Here is a 24,921-nt window from a genome sequence, read left to right on the forward strand (position 1 = left end):
GTGGTGGTGGTGGTGGTGGTGGTGGTGGTGGTGGTGGTGGTCGTGGTCGTGGTGGTGGTGGTGGTCATGGTGGTCGTGGTGGTGGTCATGGTGGTAGTGGTGATGGTGGTCACGATGGTGGTGGTGGTGGTAGTGCTGAATGTGTTCGTATGAGAAATTTGAATGAACTTTCTTGGAGAGAGGCAAAATAAGGAATGTAGGGCAAAGAATAACTTGAGATACTTGAGTACCTGCTGCACATCCAGTGTGTGCTGGTTGCTTCGTGTGTAATAATTTGCATAATCCCTACAGCTTGCAGTTTGAAAGGAAGAAAAGAATACACTCAAAAGAGCAACCCAGAAAGCCAGTCTGGAGAAGATGGCAATTTTGGAGTTTTTGGTGAGCAGAGATCACTAGTAAAGAAAAGAGTGGTCATCCCAGGTAGACACAAAAAGCACATATGAAGTTAGAGGGCGGGCACAGAGAGGAACAAGGAGCCCTGTCCCGACTCCAGGCAACAGGCTGCCAGTCTAGGGCATGGAGACTGTAGATAGGAAGGAAATGGCATCACTGGGAAAACCAAGAGGTTGGCTCCTGGCCAGACTTCAAGGCAGCATTAGTACATACGTGTCGCAGCAACTACACCAGACAAACAAAACACGATGCTCACCACTGACCCTTGTGCCAAGCCAGTTCCTGCCTCAGAAGGTTCATCAAAGACCGGGAGTTAAGTCTGCCCTACGCAGCATACTGAGACCCTGTCTCAAAAAAAAATTTAAACAAATAAAATGAAATATATTCCTTTGACTCTTTGCTTAATAGGATCCCTGTCAGATGCCTGCTGCCTTTTCCCCACAGCCGTTATGAACTAAAGCCCTGCAGTGCAAGAGGCTTCATTTCACAGGGTTGTGTGTCTTTGGCCTCTGCCTCAAGTCTGATGACAGTCCTGAATCTCGGAGCATATACAATTATAGGGAGAAGATATTGCTTATCAGTTAACCCTTTGTCTCCGGCATCAGGCATGTGACCTGTGTATTTATAACTTTGTCACTTAGATGCCTTACTTAACATCTTCATGCTTCCATTTCCCTATCTGTAAATTAAAAGTGGTGACAATATTCTCATACACAGACCTTTGTGAGTATTAAGTGCAAATGCTTACATGATGTGAACTGGCCCAGTCCTGGCTTCCATTGTTGGTTCAATAATATTGGGTAGTGCTGCTGCTGCTGGTGGTGGTGGTGGCAGTGGCGGCGGCGGCGGCGGTGGCGGCGTTGGTGGTGATGTTCAATGTGGACGTGAGATCAACTCTGGAGACTTCTGAGCAACATGGGCAGGACAGAGCCAGAGAAAAGTGCAGCTGGGATGGAGATGAGATTCTTCAACCTCTTCACCAGCACTTAGCAAGGACAAATGACTCTTCAAAGTTCACACATTTGAACTGGTACCCCAAAAATTCAGGAAGAAAAGGGAACGTGACCTGGAATGACGTAGCGGTTCTCGGCAATCCCTGGTATATGGGGAATGCAGTCATCTCCCCTCCCTAGCTTCAGGGTTCACAGCTGTATCATGGGGATGACAATGTCTGCCCACACATCAGTTGTGAGAACTGGATGAGATGACACCTGGAGAGCGTTTGGAACCCCACTAGCACATGAGAAACTCTTAATACTTGGATACTCTTCATACTTAATACTTATGATCTCTCTAAGTAGAAGGTAAGATGAGGAGACACAAGGAGGGAAGGCACACCATACGCAAACACCAACCTCAACACAAGTCTCAAGATAGGAGAGAACTCTGAGAAGAGACCTGGGTTCAAGAATAGGATCTGTTGCTTACCAACTGAGTCAGCATGGGTCCTCCATTTCTCCTGTTTGCTAGGTTTCAATGCTTTGTGACCTCACCTGCAGCAGGGTTCTTGTGCGGTCCCAAAGAAGTTTCGGAGGAAGCCTCATATTTACAAAGCCCTCCAGTATGAACTGGTCTCTCCATCCAGGACTAGGAACTGCTTGCGGCCAAAGCTGGTGCCCCATATCGGAACTGCTATTCCCTGACACAGCACTTGCTGCAGAAGAGATGTTGCTGCTTCTCTGCAGATGACAACCACAGTCCCCTCCCACCTTGGGTATGCCCGGGACTCTCACTATAGAAAGGAGAGAGACCTTTGCTGCTGACCCTACCCATCTCTGGCTGACCCTCTTCTGCCGGAAGCAGCCTTCTCCTTGGGAAATGACAGGAGTCCCAGACAGAGCCATGGCATTTGGGGAAAACCCTTGCTGAATGCTTGGGTCTCAATCACAGGGAAAGGATGAGAAGACAACACATTGCGATCTGCCCCCGGAGAGATTATGCCCAGTGGTTTCCAAGTAACACCACAGAGCTGTTTCATGCTCACAGACAGGCTTGGAAGGATGCTGAAGTCTTAATATAGACTGTCCACACGCCTCTTCCCAAATGCTGTCAGCAGAATGCTATCTCCACTCCTCTCCCAGGGAATATTTTGGGAGCCTGAGACAAGGGCACCATCTGGGCTTCCCTGAAGAGCGGTGAAAATAATTTGGCTTTCTTGCCTCTGTCTCCTTTCACCGCCGTCAACCCCTACTCACCTCTTAGAAGCAAACAAAACAGAATTCACCGGAACCAGCCACAGCCTCTACTGAGCTGGCATCAGTGATAATCAGAACACATGGCGATACAGCCGTAAGGACATTCCCACCCAGGGTCATCTGGCTCGGGTCTATGTGAAAATGTAGAAGACAGATGTATATGCAGGGAACTCTACGGCTCCTATAATGTACAGATATAGAAACTGGCTTTCCTAGCTGGATGGGACCACCACACACACACACACAGACCCCACACCACACACATACATACATACACACACAGACCCCACATTGCATGCACACACACACACACACACACACACACACATCTCACAAGGGCTTGAATTTTTATGGATATCATATGATTTTGTCACCATGATGGGACAACTATAGATAGTTATTGGGAGGGGCATACAATTCAAAGGTCTTATAGTGCATGGAACAGTCACACACCTCTGCTGGATTAGCCCATTACGCATTTTTGGGAATGAAATTCAAAACCCCCTCCTCCTTCCATGCTGCTCCCTCCCTCCTATGTATTGTATCACAGACCCCATTGTTCTTTAGCCCCTGGCTTCGTGTCTAATGCCCTCATAGACCATAGTTCAGGTGACCATCCCTGGGTTGATTGAATGGGTTTCTGGATTACTGCCTTTGTCCTTTTCCATGTGCCTAGAAGGCTTTTCTTGGTGATTTTTGACACTTGTTTTCCAATAATTGGATGCTCCACATCACATTTCTTGGAATAAGCTAATAATTTCCCTTTTTTTCCCCAGAAGCCTGGTTGGGCATCTCCCATTTCCCAAAATCTATGTTACTCTTTTATTAAGAAAAATATCCCTAAATAAATTATGATCCAGGCCTGGAGATACAGTTCACTTGGTGGACATACACAAATCCCTGAATTTAATCCCCTACATTACTCAAAACATACCTGTAACTCCAGTCTTGGTGGGTAGCGTTAGAAGAATCAGGAATTCAGAGTCATCTTCAACTATGTAGTGAGTTCAAGACCCTGCCTCAAAAGTAAACATGGGATCTCTTTGATTATTAAAACACTTTAGCAGATACTCATATTGCGTTTAACTTGTCAAGCACCATGGCATGAGATATGTCATTATATTTAGGTTATTTGACTCTGTGGTTTGTGGGCAAGCTTTGGAAGGGAAGCTTGGCAGTAGTCAGCCATGTGATGGCTGGAAGAATTAGATACCATAGTGAGAAATACTTGAAAGTGGGTCACTGTTCACTGTAGTTTTTAGCTCAGTGATCTATATCAAAAACAAACTGATGCCTCATCACACACACACACACACACACACACACATACACACACACACCCCTCCACACCTCCATTGTTAATTTTCCATTGTTCTTAAAATTAAGGCCATATTATCATTGGGATCTTTAAGACTGAGTGTGGTCTGTCCCTGTGTTTTTGTCCTGAGTCACCAAGCCCTAATTAATGACCCCTAACTTCTGGTGTCTGACACTTCTTCTGCTCCATCATGCCCCAGGGGCTTAGCACCTCCTCCTGCTGTTTAGATTTTTCCTCTCTCAGCTCTGTATGCCCAGCACTTTGCTTGGCACACAGCAAACACACATGGGTATTGCTGAGAGGGTGAATGAAAGGCTTGGGTGGTGGCAGCCCTCAGGACAGGGATAATTATTTTTATTTGGTTTTGGTCTGATTTGAGCTAGTCACTCTCAAATGAGGAAGACAGAGGTCACAAAGCGGAAGTCGGAAGAACTGAGGCTGTTCTTGATCTATACACATACATCACTGGATCACAGTCCCATCCCTAGCCTCCATCTCTGTTGATAAGTCCAGTCTGATGCCACTCAACCTGTGTACAGCCCCGGCATAAGTATGCTACCTACTGGGACTTTGACTTATACAGCCCAATTCTATCTTCTTTGAGGGATGCTCAGCAGACAGCATCCTAAACTTCCTGAGATATGTTTATATTTTAGAAGAATATGAAAACTTGCTCCTAACATCTCCACATTTTCTACACAAAGACCTTAATGTCTTAAGGGACTTTGGCTTACCAACATGACCCATTGACCAATGGCAGACATATCATTTACATTCTGGTACCTAAGCAGGTGGAGTAGCACATGCTTATTACCTCACTTACCCAGAAAGCTAAGGAGAGAGGTCCACTGAAGCCTAGGAATTAGGTTCAGGCTAGGCAATATAGTGAGACCCCATTCCAAGGGAAAAAATAATGAAATAGAATATGTTTCAGACTTTGTGCTTAGCACTCTAGTCTTCATTAGAGGCAACCTACGTGGATGGATTGTGTCTGTTAGTGGCTGTGAAACTGGCTGGTGTGTGTTCCTAGTTATTAAATATCACATTTCAGGCAATTAAAGTGTATAGTCAAGCCTGGCTTTGTGAATGCTTTATCCAAATTGTTCTGCAGCTTGACTTGGTTGAGGGATGATGTTCCTGATGCCCCACTGACAGGCATTAGGAAGCAAGTCATCTAAAGTAACTACAAAATTGTACAAGTGAGGGGCATGGCAAGCTGAAGGGCAGGATTTAATCCCTTTTTTTTTCCATGATGGAGACTGACGGCCAGGCACAAATAAGGCAGGTAGTCTTGGTCTTGCCTTCAGTGTGCATATTCTATGAGCATCGATAGTCCCTGTTCTTCACCAAGTTGTGTCTCTTTCAAGTTCAATTGCATCTAAAATAACAAATCCATGAGCCCATATAAATAACTTCAAGAGGGCAAAGCCTTGTATCAAAGTCCCTGGGGTGGCTTCACAGTGACTCAGGCTGTCACATTGCTGAACCTTTCAAAGCCAGAGAGGTAGCAACAGTTTCCCCTGTGTTTGAGGGGTGCAGAAACTACTCAGTTCTCTCGAAAGAGCAAAACTCCTAAGACAAGTTCTTCCCCAGGACTGGGAATAACCAAAAATAAGCGGTCCCACTGAGATGATAATGGCTCTCTTTTCTGTTTCATTCAACCAGTACACTAAATTTCGTCGGCAGATTTCTCCAATAATGATGGGCTGTGTCCTATTTGATTGCAATGATTATTTTAATATAATATTACAACCGGCTAATGCTAATATAAGCTTTTTGTATGTAATTATGAGAGACAGTGGCCTGTCTGGCCTTCAAAAGTCTCTTGTAAATGTACTTGTAAAGTTACCTTGCTCTTGACTTTTTGTAAGTAGAAGTAGGGAAATGATTCTTGACATAATTCAAAGGACCTATGTAACACCAGACTCTACTTTAATTAAAACCAAGTGAGCCTTCATTAATGCTAACTCCTTGAGCTCTGAAATATCTATCAATATCTATCTGACATGCATGGTCTGGGCATGCCAATAAGATGGTTTTCCTCCAGAGACAATCTCTTCTGTGGCAATGATAATGAGCTGAAGAGAGATGGGGTCCTGAGACTATGTATGCAGGTACCACTGCGGTTTTTACAATACCAACTACAGAGAGAAGCCGTTAGCAACATCATCTTGCTGGTCAGGTGGTAATAAGGCAAAATAGGAGATAAAAATAAATCATCTATAAAAAAAAATGCAATCTAAACATGTCGATCACCTGACTTTTTTCTAAGTAACTTTGAAGTGGCTAAACCCCTTGTTTTCCTCCTCTGAGCTTCGGCAGCCAGGCGTTTCTAATAAGAATCATCACAGCACCCATTTAATGAGTGTGTACTCTGGACCAGATGCTGTGTTTGAAGCTCACTTTATCTCGTTCGTATATTTGATCTCATTTGCAAGCTGTGCTATTTAATCAGCCCAGTTGATCCTTGGGCGGCCATGCTGCAGTCACGTTTTGCATGTGAAGAAATTGAACTGCAAAGAGCCTAACTAACCTAGGACTCGAACCCAGGGTATTCGACTCTAGAACAATGAGCTGTCTTTCCTCACATCCGGTGCTAGGACGAGTCTGAAGTCTTGGGGGTATGCGGGCGGGGAGGGAGGAAAATAAGTGAATAAAGAGGAAAGGATGGGAATAAGGAGTCTCTAGCTGCAGGATGCCACTCTGGGAAACTCACAGTAAAATCAGACAAGGTTCAAAAAGGAGCTCTCAGACCTCACCGTTTAATCCTAGTTGGTACCAGCCTCAGCCCAGATGATATGTCTGGAAGGATGTAGATGGACCCCTTTACAGGAAGCACATCCTGCCTTGGCTTTCAGCAGCTTTGCTATTGAGAAACAGAAGGGATATAGATGCTTTGGGGAAAGGACCACAGAAGGAAAGTTAGGCTTCTAAAGGCAGCTATTTTAGAATAGGGGTGAGCACCAGGGGAGCGCACTAATTCTTCCATGGTAGCACCCCATCTGTGGTGATTGTTTGCCTAGACCCTGCCTGGATCCTGAAGAGGATCTTGGTAATTTTCCTGTTTCATTCTTGTGATGATGCTCAGATACATCCTCATTCTTCTAAGAAAGAAGCCGTGGCACAGAGGGACCAGGTAGCTAGCCTGGGGTTACTCAGACAGAAGAGCATCTGGATAAGCCAAGCCTCAAATTTTCTTGCTCCGTCCTGCACCCAAGCGTCATACCCTGCATTTGTTCAAACGTTAGAACAACTCACTAAAAAAATATCATGCCTTAAAAATCCAAGTAGTGATCCCTCCTTCAGTCTAGGGTCTCCAGTCATGGAAGTGATGGACGCTTCATGTTCTTAGCAGCTTAATTGCATCCACATGTCTTAGGGTACAGGAAGCCATCGTCACCAGGCAGCCCCGTGATAATTGCCAAGGCTGAGGGTGAGAATGTGGCGGTTGGTAAATATCAAGCCGTGCTCTTCTCTGCAGAGTCTGTGCTCTTACACAGAAAGACAAACTTGCTAATGACTTCTATAAATAAGTTCTCGCGTATAACTGTTGTTCCAGCCAAAGCTGCTGAAATGTAATCTCCCCTTCAAGTATAAAACACCTTCCTTCTCTCTTTACTGTTTTATGGGGAGGTGAGGTAGACCCGAATCGCTGTCACTGGCTGTGTGACCTCTCTGTGCCTTCTCTTTTTTTAATTCTTTGTCTATTTCGGGAACAAATGAGTGTGCCGTGTGAGCACCTGGAGGATACGGGATCTATAGGCTGCATCTCTGGACTCCTGGGGTCCAGCCCAGGGTGGGCACCTGGGACCTCAGGGCTGACAGAAGTAAGCTCATTTGAATCGATGGTGCTTTGGAAAGTCTAAAGGACCCTAGGAACATCAGAATGGCCATTACACGAGGGGGGAGGGGGCAGACTCATGCTTACTTCCTCCCAGCATGCACTCTCTCCCCTCTGTACACAGTCACTGGAAAATGAATGCTTTGGAAGTTCTTTGCCCAGCTCTCAACTTAAGCAAGCCATGGTGGGCGAACTATAACCACAAACCCAACCCGGCCCACGGTGTGCTGCATAGAAAGTTCTCTTGGATTCTAGCCACACCTGTTCTTTCCTGTTTTCTCTTTGACCACTTTAATACTAGGAAAGCCGAGTGAAGTCACAGAGGCAGAAGCCCCACAAGTCCCAGGGATGGAAGATTCACTGTCTCACTCATGGCTTTAAATGCCAGTTGCCTGCTAAACTACCATCAGAGCCACTAGGAACATGTTCCTCCCGAAAGCTCTCACTTCACCCAGAGCAGGGAACCATGCACCGAGTTCTCCCCCAGTAGGCAGTACTTTTCCCTGGGTCCTCAGGAAGACATACTCAAAGGCAGGATGCAGAAGAGGAAACTGTACGCACCTAAGCCCGATTTCTACAGGAGCCCAAGGCTCTGTTATCTACTGCAAAAGTAAACACAGAACAACTGCAAGCATGGTAACAGATGGCTCCTGAGTGTCTAGTGCATGCCAGGCCCTAGGTTAAATGCTTTTCTCCAAGCCCGTGAAATCATAATAATGGATATAGGAAGTAGGCAGCTTTACAGTCCTTACGTAAAGATGAGAACCTGCATGACCCAGGTGCTCAGGGATGAAGCTAGGCTATGACATCTGCATAGTCTTATGAGGATACTAAAGGTCTTTTTAAATAGCAGTTTTTCATTTATTTTCCATACCAACCAGTTTCTCCCCCCTCTTCTCCTTCCATCCCCTCCCTTTTCCTATCTAACCCCCCACCCATTCCCTCCTCCCCTCTATCTCCATTCAGAAAGGACAAGCCTTCCATGGGCTTGCTCAAAGCAGGGCACATCACGTTGAGGCATGACCGAGCTCCTCCCCTTACATCGAGGCGGGGCCAGGTAATCCAGATACTAAGGGCCTTGACTCCCTTTGGGGATACACGTCTGGAATTCAGACTGTTTCCCCAGTTCAGCCAAGCAACCCTCTCTCCTTGCTTCTCACAACGTCACATTTTGTCTTCTGACCATGGCCTGCCTTGCTTCCTCTATCCATTTTACAGCCATTGCTGCTATGGACAGATACGGTGCTGAGTTCTAGGACGCTGGCGTGGTTCTTTGCCAGACGAAGCTTAGAGTCTAGCCAAAGATGTGAAGAACAAAGCATTCTCACCACAAATGTGGAAGCCAAACTGTGATGTGTGTTCCAAGCTAACAGGACCGTGAAAATGACTTCTCAGGGGGTGACCCTTGAGCCAAGTTCTAAAGGGGCTCACAAATAAAATTCAGATAAAAAGGGGAGGGAAAGATATATGAAACAGAAATAACAGAGTAAGCACAGGCTGTAGAGAAAGGAAGAAGTGCGGTGTGTGAGGTGAAAAAAAAACCCCTGCTAGTCCATGCTAACCACTGAGACATTTAGAAAAGTCAGGGCCCAGTCAAGGGCTGGGCTCACATTCAGGCCTTTACCTTCTGGGTGGTTGAAGTCACTGAGTTATTACAGAGGTTAATGTGGTAGCCTTGTCATGAGTGCCATCACAAGGTGACTCTTTCAGGTTTAATAAGGGACAGAGAAAGGTCAACTGGAGCATGTGCATCAGGCCTGAGAGATGCATGGTCACTCTCCCAAAACTTGAGTGAGAAGCACTGGTCACAGGCTTGTCACACACTCCTGGAAAAGGAAATTGTGCTCCACGCCAGAGACTGCTCACAGCTGGACCAATGACGGGGCTAACTCAGAAGCCTGCTCACGGCAAGTGTTCATTCAGCAAAGACAAATACTTGGAACCTAGTTCTAAAGCTGAATTTCAGCATGGAACTTGGAGAAAGTGATTACTTTGGTCTCCAGAAAATTCTGCAATGTGGAGATACCTCTGCATCTGATTGTATGACTCTCAGTGCAAGACCAACGCCCTGGAAACCATAGGCATGAGACCCTAGCCACCTGAGCCTCTAAGGCTCTCCATGGACTGTTGCTATCCTGCCCAGCTTCTCCTCTACCACGCTTCCGATGAAGTATAAATCACCATACTGCGATAAGCAAGACATAGACCCTCTCTGACCCGAAGTTTCTTTGTGTTTAATAGAAATGAGCTAGTCTTGGTTTTATCTAAGGCCTCTTCTAGAGCTCAGACTCTGAGCAGTAGAATGATTCATTCAGCAAGCATTTGCCAAGCTTCACACTGGGCCAAATTCCATGGCAAACATTAGGAGCAAGATGATGAATAGCATCCATTCCTGGAGATGTTTACCTAAAGGTAAGAACAGACACAAAGCCAATAGTCTAGAAGGAACATGCTGTTCGAGTGTGAACTCGAACCATAAGACCTGGGCACCGTTTGCCACCCGATACTTCCTTGATCAAGTGGTAAAGCAGAATTGTGGTGTCCCTGTAAATCAAAAGCAGATCATGAGATGGAGTTTTGAGAATTAAATGAGATGATATTACAGCTAACATTTCTCTATGCCTATGTCCAATTTATAAATGCTATATGTAAAAATCTCAGCTCAAGGTGAATCTCTGGAGAAGGATGCCCAAATCCATTCCCCAAGCTCCCAACACACCATCCCTTGCAACATGCATCACAGTTGGATTCCTGCATGTATTGTAGATGATCAGCGCTCAACCAGTGTTAATGGTGATCATCAATAAAGCGTGGTGATGGCAGTGATGATGCTGGTGACCACTAGTTCTGACAGTGATGTTCAGCTCCCACACGCCTGTACCAGGTATCGATGGTTTGTATCTATTCTGATCACCAGTGCCCTGTAGGCTCTAAGATACTTTGAATTTTCAATCGTCATGAGTTTTCTAAGAAGTTGAACCAGCAGAATACATTGAGATATTTATAAATGGAGATTCATTACAGCATCTGGTCCACCTGACTACAGCGGGGGAGAAGTCTCACCACATGGCATCTTCAAGCTGAAGAACTAGGGATTCATTGGCATGATCTCACTCAGTCCAGGTCCAAAGTCTGTAGACCCATAGACATTTAAGTGGTGTTTGCAGTATGAATCCTAGGTCCTGGAACCAGGATTTGTGATTTCCAAGGACAGATAAAGATGGATGTTCCAGCCCAAGAAGAATGAATTCACCCTTCTTCTGTCTCTTTATATACAATGAGTTCTTAACAGATACAAAACCATGTTTGAAAGGCTACATATATTCTACTCAGTTTATTAATGTAAATGCTGATCTGTTCCAGAAACATCTTTACAAACATACCCAGAAACATTAGCAGCTATTTGGACACCCCTTAGCCCTGTGAAACTGGCACATCAAATCAATCATTGCAAGCTAATTTATAATCACAATAAATTCTGGTTAAGAACACTATAGAAACAGAGATGGGCAACAGCACCAGTGTCCTAGAAAAGACGGGGGATGGATGAATATGACATAAAGAAGAGTAGGCAAGACCCCCTCTTGTCTCTAGCATGACCCTCTAGGTGTCCAAAGAGATCTTTCAAAACTGTGTCTGGGTCAGTTTATTTATTTATGCCTTAATGCCAGTAAATTCCTGCTTCAAAGACTCTCAGCAAGGTCTGCAAAGTCCTGTGTGAGTTGGTCCCACCCTGGGCCACTTTTACCCACCCCTAACCATCTGCATTGCTTGCCACTGCCTCAGACCCCTTGTATCCTCTCTGCTCTGTGTGATTGACAGGCCTCCTTCCAGTCTCTCCGGGCCTTGTTCTTCTTCATCACCAGATCTCAGCTCAAATATCTTCTCTGCAGAGAGCCTTCCACTAGCTACACTAGCAGATGCTGCCCATGCTTCTATACGTGCACTCTTCTTTCCACTGCTAGCTTTGTCTTTGTAACTTAAAATTGTAAGCAAAGGCCTGGTAGAGGACTGCACAGACAAATAAATGGTCCTCCAGCCCCTGCCTGTGGTTGCCTTTCCGGCGGCAAACTAGCTGCAGTGTAACCATCTGTCTCCACTGGCAAAAATATATAAGAAGTTAAAAAGCAAATGAGGAATGTCAAAAGCATGATACTGTGTCCCCCTCTATGACATGTTCCATGGACTCGGGTGTTCAGATCAGTGGTACCCTTTGAGTGGGCACTGCTGGGTTATCAGTGCCCATTGACACTCCACTGGTTTGCAACTCCAGCGGATCTCTAGTAGGAAAGATTTTAACAAACACAGGACCTGCTTCCTTCCCAAAATAGTCAGAACTGGACTGGGACAAGCAGGCACTGGAGAGTTTCAAAACACCAGGTGACCTGGATGCCCAGCAACACTTGTATGCCACAAGAATAGATGTGCTGGTTGTTTTCAAAACGCAAGGGCAAGTTTCCTTCTAGTTTATTGTCTTTCTTTGAAAACTACACCACACCACACATCCACCTTTAATGCAAGGTGGGATTCTGGCAGGAATGAAAGTTGTCTTGTACTTTCAGAGTCCCAAGTCACTTTCCAGGCACTACCTGGTTAGGTTTTCAAACCAGCCAGCGAAGAGCACTAACACCGTTAGAGAGAGATCTATGATACTTGCGCTGTGACAGTGTTGCAAGAAGGTGAACAGTGGAAAGCCATGAAAGGCGTGGGATGGCTCAGCGTGTTACAGAGTATTCACACAGGGAGGAGACTATTGCCGCCAAGAGAACTACGGGTAGACTTATAGGTATTGGCTTGAATGAACAGGCAGTCAGAAATCAACTTTAGAATAGCGCTTGTAAATTTTTTCATGTTATTGTTTCTGTTGGTGTTGCTGTTATTGTTTCTAAGATATGTCTCGTGTATTCCAAGCTGGCTTTTATCTCACTAAGTAGCCGAAGATGATTTTGAACCCCAACCCTTTCGCCTCTACCTCCTAAGTGTTAGACTTACAAAGCTCAGTTTATGTGGTGCTAAAACTGGAACCCAGCAGAGCAGAACACTGCCAACTGAGCTGTGGCCACGCCCCTCTATTGTTCCTTTAAACTTTTTTTTTAATATTTGTTTTTTTTATTGAGAAAAGGAAAAAAAAAAACAAGTTTCCGCCCCTCCCAGCCTCCCACCACCCTCCCCCTCCTCCCACCCTTCTCCCCCTCCTCCCACCCTTCTCCCCCTCCCTCTCCAGTCCAAAGAGCAGTCAGGGTGCCCTGCCCTGTGGTAAGTCTTAGGTCCTCCCCCCTCTGTTGAAATAAGAGCGGCGAGGCTGCGTCCCCCGCACCCAGCCGCCCACATGGCTAGCTTAGCTTATGCCCCGAAATAATTACACGGAAACTGTATTCTTTTAATCACTTCCTGACCCATTAGTTCCAGCCTCTTATTGGCTAGCTCTTACATATTGATCTAACCCATTTCTATTATTCTGTGTGGCCCACAAGCTGGCTTACCAGGAATGATCTTAACCTGCATCTGCCTGGAGCAGGAGAATCATGGCGGCTCTCTGACTCAGCTTCTTTCTCCCAGCATCCTGTTCTGTTTTCTCCGCCTACCTAAGGGTTGGCCTATGAAATGGGCCTAGGCAGCATCACCCCTCCGTCCATATCTTGGAAGGTGAACATCCAAACTGGCTAGGCGCCCACAAAGCCAGAAAATTAAGTAGGATCAAAACCCCTTGCCATTGTCCTTGGCTTCTCATCAGCCCTCATTGTTCGCCATGTTCAGAGAGTCCAGTTTCATCCCGTGCTTTTTCAGTCACAGTCCAGCTGGCCCTGGTGAGCTCCCAGTAGATCTAAATAGACCTGTGAGTCGCGAAGAATTAGAAGCGGTTATCAAAAACCTCCCTACCAAAAAAAGCCCAGGACCGGATGGTTTCAATGCAGAATTCTACCAGAACTTCCAAGAAGACCTAATACCTATACTCCTTAAGGTATTTCACAATATAGAAACAGAAGAGTCATTGCCAAATTCCTTTTATGAAGCTACAGTTACTCTGATACCAAAACCTCACAAAGACTCAACCAAGAAAGAGAATTACAGGCCAATCTCACTCATAAACATCGACGCAAAAATCCTCAACAAGATACTGGCAAACCGAATCCAAGAACACATTAGAAAAATTATCCATTATGATCAAGTAGGCTTCATCCCAGAGATGCAGGGCTGGTTCAACATACGAAAAACTATCAATGTAATCCATCATATAAACAAACTGAAAGAAAAAAACCATATGATCATTTCATTAGATGCTGAAAAAGCATTTGACAAAATTCAACATCCCTTTATGATAAAAGTATTGGAGAGATTAGGGATACAAGGTTCATACCTAAATATAATAAAAGCTATATACAGCAAGCCAACAGCTAACATCAAATTAAATGGAGAGAAACTCAAAGCCATCCCACTAAATTCAGGAACACGACAAGGCTGTCCACTCTCTCCATATCTCTTCAATATAGTGCTTGAAGTTCTAGCAATAGCAATAAGACAACATAAGGGGATCAAGGGGATTCGAATTGGAAAGGAAGAAGTTAAACTTTCGTTATTTGCAGATGATATGATAGTGTACATAAGCGACCCCCAAAACTCCACCAAAGAACTCCTACAGCTGATAAACACCTTTAGTAATGTGGCAGGATACAAGATCAACTCCAAAAAATCAGTCGCCCTCCTATACACAAAGGATAATGAAACAGAGAGGGAAATCAGAGAAGCTTCACCTTTCACGATAGCCATAAACTTTTTTTTTTGTATGTGTGTAGCTGTCTGCTTTATAAGCAGAGAAACCTGTCTGAGAGGGGTCGAAATGAGCTGTTCATTTTCCCATCATGTGAGCCAGGGTTAGCTAGAGATGAGAGAAATAGTGTTCACAGTTACCCTTTTCATATTGCTATAAAATATTGTTTAAAATCATAGCTATAAGATACATTTTAAAAGGGATCATCACACTCACATTTTATAGTAAGTGATTAGGTCTCAGTGAAAGGGTATAAAACTTGATCACAAGTCTGCAATATGTTAATTTGGGTATATATGCATGTTATGTTCAACAATGGGAATTTAAAAGAATAAGGTAATAGAGGGACCTACTCCACCACAACCCAAATCTAGGGCTCCTCTTGCTGCCCTCAGCCCCAGTGCTTGCTGCATAGAACTTGATAGCCAGTCACTGGTTCTGTTAGAGAAAGGGAAACAAAATTTCACATAACCAAGTTGGTCCACCATGAGACAGAGCCATCCACTCTCTCTTCTAAAGAGTCAAGCATCCTGAACACCTCCAATCTCCCCAGGTGGAGATGGGTCAGGGTCTATCAGTTCCCTGCTCACTCCAAGACTCCTGGGAAGATTTATGCACTGCCTGGGCAGCTGTTGGGGCTGCTGGGAGAGGATGTCCACACCTGAGGACTGTTGCATTTCCTATTAAGGAAATCCACTTAGCGCACGCTTTAGAGGAAATGTCCTGGGAGGGAGGAAGAACCAGATGGACACTAATCTTATTAAAAAGGACTCTTGTTACCAGAACGTGTTCGCAAATTTGTGTAGGTCGTATGTTCATATGTGTGCGTGTACATGCATTGTACACACATAGGTTCTATTTACACTCCCCCTCTGAAATGTCTTCAATTAAAAACATGTGCTTCCTATTGTTCTTTGGTAGGTTTGCAGTTCCCCCCTTGCATTGGAGGATATGCTGTGCCTCACCTCTTTTGATGTTGAATTGCTGTTCTTACTCTTGATTTTCCTTCCTGCCAGGTACAACTCATCCACTATAACCACGAGCTATACACAAATGTCACAGAAGCTGCGAAGAGTCCAAATGGATTGGTGGTAGTTTCTATATTTATAAAAGTAAGTCTTGCATTCTTTTATTTTTCTTGCCATTCCCCAAACCAACCAGAATATCTGTCTACAGTCTTTGTTGGGAATAAAAATATTTAAAGAAGTAATGTCAATTAATATCTGTACCTAAGAAAGCTTCGGGATCTTATGATTTTTATAAACATGGATGCACCAAAGATTCAAGGCTATGCAAGTAAGATGAAGAAGTGATAGGTTCCATTTCAGAGCTTCAGGGCCTGAAGGTTTGCACAGCCTCTGCCCTAGAGAAAAAGCTGGTGCTAGGGACAGGCTTCAGGCCATACCTACTAGTGTGGACCAAGAGTGCAGTAGCAAAAGGAGAGGGGCTGGAGTGCTGATGGCCTCTGGGACCGAAAGACTGCCCAATATCTGCTGCCACCAAGGGAATAAGAGAAGTGTTAGATGTCCCTCTCCGGCAGACCCTGCACTATAATAAACCTCCAGGCTTCCCCACAACAGCTACAAAGTTCACCTTCCTTTCCCACTCGAATGCTGATTTGTAATCCTGGCAAGTAGAATTGAGACAAAGTCCCCATGTTGACTGTATAACCTTCAGATATCCAATAGGCAAGAACATTGTGAAATGCCCAACTGAACAACATCTGATTTGTTTTTTGATTTTTCATAATGTTTTGGCAGATATAAAGGGATGTAGATATACGATTTTTAATAAAAAAAAGATTTACTTTCCAACTGTAAAAAAGTTTTTGCTTTTTTTTTTTTTAAGTAAACTATGTTAGTTACAAAGTACCGCACTGTGCTAGCTGCTAGAGACGGTTGTGCCCAAATCATTAGAGAACATTGGACCAACCAGAACTTGGTCTGCCTTGAAGAGTTTCAGTAGAAATTTAGCATTCACACCAAGGAGTTGTAACAGAGCTCTTGGAGTAATGGGGTCCCCAGGGACCCCTTAGGCAATAGTTCCCCCCGAAGCAGACTCTGTGCAACAGGTACTGGTCGTCTTCCCAGACATCATGCCTTCTGCTAAATTCCTCACCTTCATTTGAGCCAGGCCCAGTTCATAGTGTTCATAACAGCCCAACCAGGAAAGACACCCAAGTTCTGCCTCGCTGTAATATTTATTATTATTCCCATATCCCTACTCAACAGATCTGGGAGAGGAACTAAGGATGAGAAGAGAAAAAACAACACTTAAACACCACACACTCCCAGCCATAGCCCACTGGTACCGGCAATCCGGGAGCAAATTTCTTACTGCAGTCCCAGTTATGATCCAGACAATCCACGTCGTCAGCCTGGGCCACGCACATCGTGAGGCCTAGGGATATGTTACACATTGTCATGTGACCAGGAATCACTTCCTGTTGTGGTTTTCCCCATGCAAAGTCTTCCATGAGTAATATCCAGAGGTCGATGTGCCTTTCCCAAGTCTCTTGAAGAGCATCTCAGCGTCAGTCCCTGACTTTGCCGTCACTTGGCTCCAAGTTTCTAAGTCAGAGAATGCCATCCTGGAAGCTCAACCATGGCACAGCTACAGTGACTGATGGAGTGACTGGCAGCCAACTTCCTCCATGGCAAACTGCTGGTGTTTCACAAGCTCGTGCAGGGATTTGTGCTAGACTAAGGTCCCAACCAGCAGTCAAGATTGCAGGGCCTGGGTGCTCCCCTGACGTTTGGAAGGATCTTAGTTAGAACCTTAGGCCAGTAAGGGACAGTGGCCAGCTCCTGAATGTCCTCAAGCCATTTTGAACCCTGAGGAATTTCCCCTACTTTCCTTGAGCAAACCTGAACCTTTCTGGCTCAGTCTCAAAATAAACCATAGCATTCCCTTTTTCTTGCCCAAAATTAACACCCAGATTTCCAGCTCCACGGTGAGCTAGCTGTGCTCTGGCTTGTCATTCACTCGTCTCAAACCTCCAACTGAGCACGGGACAGAGGTCCATCCCCTGCTAGACACTGGTACCCAGAAATGAGATGGATTGAATCCTTAGTCTCTAAGGATATACAGCCTCCGATAATCATCAGGCCTTTTTCTGATGCCCCTGCCTCCCACTTCCAGGTCCCTGTAGATAAGGCAAGAACACAAGATGAGAAGTTCCCACATGAGTGGTTCAACTGAAGAAATGTCACCTGCGCCAGAGATGGCTAAGGGTTTGGTGGTAAAAGAGAGGGCTCAGCAGTTAAGGATACCCGTTGACAAGCATGATTACCTGAGTTCAATTCCTAAGATCTGGGTGGAAGGAGAGAACTGACTCCCACGAATTGGCCTCTGAGCTCTCCACTTTCACTGAGACACAAGTGTGTGCTTGCACACAATCAATCAATCAATCAGTCACTAAATCAATAAGAGAGGCTTGTTTCCCCTTCCATTCCATGAGCACAGGGAGCTGAGATTTGGCTATAGTTGCTGTTCGATCACACACCATTACCCTCCCACTTAGCTCACTTACATCAAGTACATATTTCATCCGCTCACCCACACCACTGCCAACGCACTTGTGCCCACAAATCATCTGTGTGCACTTTGGAAATACTTCAATAAGTTTTAATCACCTCCAAGGGGGGTGGGGGGCTGCTCTCAACAACAGTATTGTTCAGTTTGCCGGGTACCAGGAAACCAAGGCACCCGGCAACTGAGACCCATTGCAGTTTCCCGTTCCACCAGACACCCTCATGGCCCTGTGTCCCAGAGCATATCAGTACAAACAGGAGAGGGCTCTGAGCTGGCCTTTCAATGCTGAAGAGTATGTCACGAGCAGAATTTGGCACTAACGCTTCCAGGGAGCGGGAGTGTTCAGCTTGGGACGTTTCCCCACTGGAGGTGGAATTTTGCCTCCATAGAGCATCGTCACCAACCAAGCCGCAGTTAGTTGTGTGTCTCACTACAACACACCCAGGGAACCGTGCGAAAAGAAAGCCAGATGGAGACAAAATAAACAGTCTGTGCTTTCTCCAAACTCAAGTTACCTGTTGCTTATCTAATAACAATGATCATCTGCTGTGATTTTTCCCAAACCTCGGAATAAATCAGATTTAAAATGTTGATATGTCACAACACCCGATTAGCAGCTGAGATGTAAATTGCAGAGCTGTGCTGAGCAAGGTGGGAGAGAAATGACTAAGATGAACAGCGGCGCTGGGAAAAGACTGAGTCAGAAGGGGGCTGTGAAGGAAACTCCACAGCCGCACGAGGCTGCCTCACAATCAAGGGCGTTTCTCTGACCCCAGCCTGCTTGTTGCTTAGCTGCTTCCCCCAGAGGAAGAATCTGGATATGTAAGAGCCTACGTACAAAATGGAAACTCATCTCTAGTGCAGTGTTGTTTAGCCCATTATACTTGGTAAATATGTCTGGGGTAGATGGGTGGGTGAGTGGATGGAAGACTGAATGCTGTAGTTTATAATATATTTATATGATAATAAGCAGTAGAATTATAAGGTTCTCTTTTTCCTCCCTCTTCTGGGGCCCTTATTCTAGAGTCTCTTTGTACTTAGACAAATGCCCCTTTCATGACATTGCATTCCATATTCCCTGCTCAAAACCCTTTGATGGCTCCCCATTACTGAGGAAGAATGTTGAAATATACCCTGTAGTAACAAAGTCTGACATGGGCTAGCCTCCCATCCCGTCCTTCCCAATGCCTTTAGCTCCAACTACACTACATACTTGTGTGAGCCTTTCATGAGCAGGTCGTCAGCACAGATGCTTTTCCTTCTCCCCTTGCCTCTCATTCTTTCCTATATTCTCACATCAAAATACTTCCGCTTCCATCCATCCTTCCAAACCCGTGCTCCCTCCCTAATGACGATCAGAGCTCTCCCTAATCCACACGAGGATGGTTTGTTTATCTACCTCTCTTCCTTCTTGAGATGAGGTGTCCATATAGAGTAGAGTGTGTGTCTCTGATCTCTGAATTCCCAACCTTCATAGATTTGGACCCATGGTAAGCCATCAATATGAAGGGATGAAATAATGCATGGATATGTTTGCCCTGGGAGAGTAACTGACACCCAGTCGTTAATACTTTCTCTTCCCTTATAGGTTTCTGATTCATCAAACCCATTTCTTAACCGAATGCTCAACAGAGATACTATCACAAGAATAACGTATAAAAGTAAGTTTGGCTCAATTTTCTTTCCAGCAACTGTTCTACAAAGGGCAGTCCTGTCGGAAGGCAGGAAGCCGGAACTGATGATCTCTGTGGGCTCCTTTCTGCCTCACGATCCTTTAACTCTGTAGAAAGTCACTCCGGAGAGTCAGGGTTGGCTAAGAAGCAGCCCATTTCAAGCACAAGTCCCCAGAGTGCCTTTGTCATCCACGCCTGTCTAAGGCAATAACGATTATGATGATGTGGTCATCGTTATCCTGCGGGTTGGTAATGAGCTCAGGGATTCTACCGGCTGACTGACTCCACCACGTCAGCTGTCTGTGTAGCTGGGGCTTTGCCAACTATGTGATTGAAAAAAAAAGCCACCTACCAGGTACTTTGGACCCAATATCAACCTTTTCAGAACCACACCTGAACCAAGTCTGATCTCCTTCCAGAAGGAGGCTGGATTTGTAGGGTTCTGCCTGCCTCCCAGGCTTTCAGATTGCTTCATCCTAAACTTCTTAATCAGAAAGGAAGGAAGCGTGCTGAGGTGAAGGGGGAAGGACAGAGGGTAAACCTAGAAGTCACAGGACTTGGGGAAACTGTGTGAGGCAGCACATATCAAGAGATGTAAAGGCAAGATGGGGAAATCGCAGGGGCATCTAGTTAAGAAGAGGCGGGAAGCTGTAATTCAAGCCTTGGCTTTGACCTCTGTTGAGGAGGCCTCTCGCTTTAATGCTGCTTCTTCATTAACGAAGTGAAAAAGTTCAACCCCGGGTTTTGGAAATCTTAAAGGTCTAGATTTGTGAATCAAACAACAAGTAGATAATGATTTCCAACAATAGAAACAAGAATATGTGGACATTGAATCCGCACATCTCCCAGCAGAGTGCTTCTTCCCTGAGCCCGTAGCTCAGCTTCACCTGCTGCTTCTGCCTCCACTGTGATGTGGAAGAAGGGCAGTAAAGCGACCACTGCCCTCTCTCACTGACTGCTTTCTTCATCCTATACCTTCAGTATTCGGAATGCAAAGATGGCTGAGACGCTGGTCCTCCAGACAAGGGGCTCACCATCAGGTCACGCCCAGTGGAGAGGTTGAGCAATGGATGGGGTGACATGCTGGTGACCCTGAGATCACGCCACCTCAACACACATTCCCTACAAGACTGACTTCAATCCTCTCCACACTCAGCCATGCCCTTCCTCATCAGTTTTCTTGGCGGAGTTCTCTCTAAGCACACGCTTAGACTGCTCAGCTAAGGGAGATATTTCTGTCTTGTGTGTAAATAGCACATTTATAACTGCCTATAAAAGATTATTATTCTTTTAACTTTTTTGATTAAGAAAGCATGAAAATTAAATAAAATGCTTTCAAATAATCTTGGATTTGCAGTTTAGAGACCGTGAAAAGCCATGAAATTGCACATTAAGCCCCGAAACACAATCTGTCTGATTTCCACTGGCATAGGGGATCATTAGGGGGGGTCCCTTGCTCCCCTCCCCCTACAGCAGTCTGATTAATATTAAGTGAAGTGATCACTGACACAGAAGGAAAAGCAGAGGAAGGGAAGAGAGAGGAAGGAAGAAAAAAGATAGAAGAAGGAAGGGAGGGAGGAAGACAGGCAAGCTGGAAGGAGGGAGCCGAAGCATTCGAGCAGAGTGGCAGCATTACAAAGCTTGGAGAACATTGAAGGGACTCGGAAGAGTTCAGAGAGGAGATCTGATCACAACAACACGTCATCTCAGTTACTGGAGGAATGAAAGGTCTCCCTCAGTTACAGTAACAGACATCAGTGGGGCGGGCAAGAGGCAGGAAAAGTGTTCTAGGGCCAAGTTTCTGTGTCATGGGGAGCTTATGGTGTTTCCATCCCTGAAGCAGAAACACAGAAAGAGAAAATAGATACATTCTCTCCCCCATTCATCCCTCATGTGCAACACCTCCCAAGGCCACAGAAAAAAGGGGGGGGGGGTTAAGCTGGACACCCTGGCCTGCATGCTGAGACATGATAATGGGTCCTATCATAGCAAATGTTCTAAGGGAGGTGTCCCCCATGGTGACCTTTGTCACACACCTGAAAGGAGTTTCACCCCCGGGATAATGATGGCTTGATACACAGAACTGACCCAGGACATTGGCAGAAAGGGATTGATTTGCTCAGCAGGAAACCACAGTTCTCTTCTCTCCAGTTTAATTTCCTACAGCCTCCAGCAGGGGAAGGTTGGCCCTGTGGCAGGTAGGAAGTCTTAAAGGATCAACTTCAAGCATACAACCTAGGCATCTCCCCACCCCCAAGCCTCTGTAAGGTAGCAGGTTTACTGGTATAAGCCCACAAACTCAGGTCAAGATGAGGATTATGCTACCTGCTTGGGGCACCTATTATACTACCCTGTTCCCATACTCTTATAGGAGACAGGGAGAAGGAACACACACACACACACACACACACACACACACACACACACACACACACCATCTCAGGGCTACTCCTGCTGTGACCAAACACTAAGAGCAGAGCAACTTGGGGAGGAAAAGGTTTATTTGGCTTACACTTCCTTTTCACCATTCATCATCAAAGGAAGACAGGGCAGGAACTCAAAACTGGTGGGAACCTGGAGGCAGGAGCTGATGCAGAGACTATGGAGGAGTGCTGCTTACTGGCTTGCTCACAATGGCTTCCTTAGCCTGCTTTCTTATAGAACCCAGGACTAAGAGCCCAAGGATGGCACCACCCACGGTGAGCTGGGCCCTCCCCTATTAAGCACTAACTAAGAAAATGGCCTACATCTAGATCTTATGGAAGCATTTTCTCAACTGAGGTTCCCTTTGCTCAGATAACTCTCGCTCTTATCAAATTGATATACAACTCTCCAGCAACTCCTCATTCTCTATTTCAAGCACACTACCCAGGAACACCCAAATACATCTCTCCCTGATCTCTCAGCCACCCATTCCACTACAGAGCTCCCATCTGCCCTGCTTGCTCGGATGGAGTATCCACTCTGCACTGTAGTGAGCATCAAGCATTTAGAGGTGATGTGGAATGGGTACTCTGCACACCCCAGGACCAGTGTGCTGTGCATGTAGCACTTTAACTTTGTGGTGCTCACACAAGCTTTCTACATGGGTATGTTTTCTATCCCCAGCTCACACATCAGACCAAGGATACACAGTAGTAGTACTTAGTAGGTGCCTAGGTAGTCAGCAACTTCTATATAATGAACAAGTGCTGAGCAGTGAGTGTTGACTGCTCACTGCTAAATGGGCAGGTTAGTCAAGATGTCTGTGCCTGCAGGCAGAGGTCCCCAGGTCAGTTAAGGAAGACAGATCCACATGGCTCTCATCTTTCTAGCATCAGAGGAACACCCAACAAGTATCTTTGCCCTCAGCCCATGAATTCATGTAATACTATTCAAGATTTGGTCTTTAAATATGCTCACACTACTGCTGTTTCCCACTCCCCGGCACCTGTCTGATGTGGGATTTCCCTCTGTATGCTATGAATATGTTTTGTTGCCATTGGTTAATAAAGAAGCTCCTTTTAGCCAATGGCTTAAGAGAATATAGCCAGGCTGGAAGAGATATACATAGAGTAAGCAGAGTCAGGAAGAAGCCGTGTAGCTGCCACAGGAGACAGACACTGGATGCCGAATGGAAACTTTCCAGTAGGCCACAGCCACGTGGCGATACGCAGATGAATAGAAATTGGTTAATTTAAGATATAAGAGCTAGCTAGAAATATGCATGAGCTAATAGGCCAAGCAGTGTTTTAATTAATACAGTTTCTGGGTGGTTATTTTGGGTCTGGGTGGCTGAGAAACTAACAAGCAGCCTATACCAATACCTGTCATATGACCAAGATGGTCAATGTCACAATCCTTCCACAGAGATGGGGATGGGGAAAAAAGGAACTTCCTGAACTACAACCCATTCTTCTATACACATGAATCCCTCTGGACATGGTTCCTATGTCATTTCCTTTCTCTCATACTTCCTTCCTATGGAGCAAGGAAAGACAAACTCTGAGGTCTTAACTAGTTATAATTCTGATGTTTTGACATAATACAAAACCCTTCAGCATGCTTTTCTTTTAATTGCAGCTTGGGCTTGGGTTGACAAGCAATCACATTGCTTATCACATTGCTTCTTACACTTGCTTCCACTTAGAAGGGGCATCAACTAACCAGAGAACTAGCACAGTAACATATGGCCAGCTCAGGCTGACCCTGGCCTAAGCTATCTCCAACTCCTACATGCATGTGACTTTACATAGGGACCTCCTGTGGAAATCAGTAGCCTTCAGAGGACACTGCCACACTGTCAGGATTGGCATACCTAGTAACCAGACATGGTACCACAGGCTGGGAGTCTAATACAAGCCTTCAAGCAGAGTGACATCATCTTCTGTCAGAAGGAGCTCTCTAGGCTAGGTAGATGGTTCAGGCGGAAAGAGTACTTGCTGAGCAAGCATGAGGACCTGAGTTTGAACCCTCAGCATCTATAAAAATAGCCAGGCATGTCTACATTTGCAATCATAACCCCATCACCATGAGGGACAGAGACAGAAGAACCACTGAAGTTTGCTGGCTGTCAGCCTCGCTCCAAGTTCAGTGGCAGACCCAGTCTCGAGGGAATAAGACAGGGTGTAATAGAGCAAGACACTCAGTGTCCTTTTATGGCCTTCTCATGCATGCTCATAGACTATCTCACACCTGCATACACAACACACACACACACACACACACACTACATATACATATACCATACATATAGAGAAAATGTGTAATGTGATTATTTGATTTAAAAATAGGCTAGAGAAAGGCTGGAGAGATGGCTCAGTGGCTAAGAGCACTTGGTCCTCTTGCAGAAGACCCCGGTCCAATTCTCAGAGCCCACGTAGTGGCTCACAGTCATCCATAACTCCAGCTCCAGGGAATTCAAAGTCCTCTTTTGACTTATTTTTGAAGCCACCAGGTGTACATGTGGATTTCCATACATACATGCAGGTAAAACTTTCATACATATAAAATAAAATGGATAAGTCTAAAAAAATTTTAAACAGACTACAGTATGGCAAGGGTGAAATCAGAAAGTGGCTACAGCCATTCAATGGCATTAATGGTGACCAGGTCATTGGGGAGAGGATTGGATATATTTTAAAGGGACAGAAGGAGATTTCTTGGTAAATAAGACGTTTAATATGTAAAAGGAAACAGAACCAAGGATTCCCAAGACA

General features: G+C 45.3%; 1 protein-coding gene across 1 annotated transcript in view; it reads left to right on the forward strand.

Moving 5' to 3' along the window:
* Positions 1-24,921, forward strand: part of Ca10 (carbonic anhydrase 10) — a 478,661-nt gene that overhangs the window by 439,822 nt on the left and 13,918 nt on the right. Inside the window, exons 5-6 of the mRNA XM_013347571.2 lie at positions 15,533-15,628; positions 19,639-19,711. Of these exons, the coding sequence (XP_013203025.1) occupies positions 15,533-15,628; positions 19,639-19,711 (169 nt within the window). The remainder of the gene's footprint in view (positions 1-15,532; positions 15,629-19,638; positions 19,712-24,921) is intronic.

This window comes from Microtus ochrogaster, chromosome 7, assembly GCF_000317375.1.
Source record: "Microtus ochrogaster isolate Prairie Vole_2 chromosome 7, MicOch1.0, whole genome shotgun sequence".
NCBI lineage: Eukaryota > Metazoa > Chordata > Mammalia > Rodentia > Cricetidae > Microtus > Microtus ochrogaster.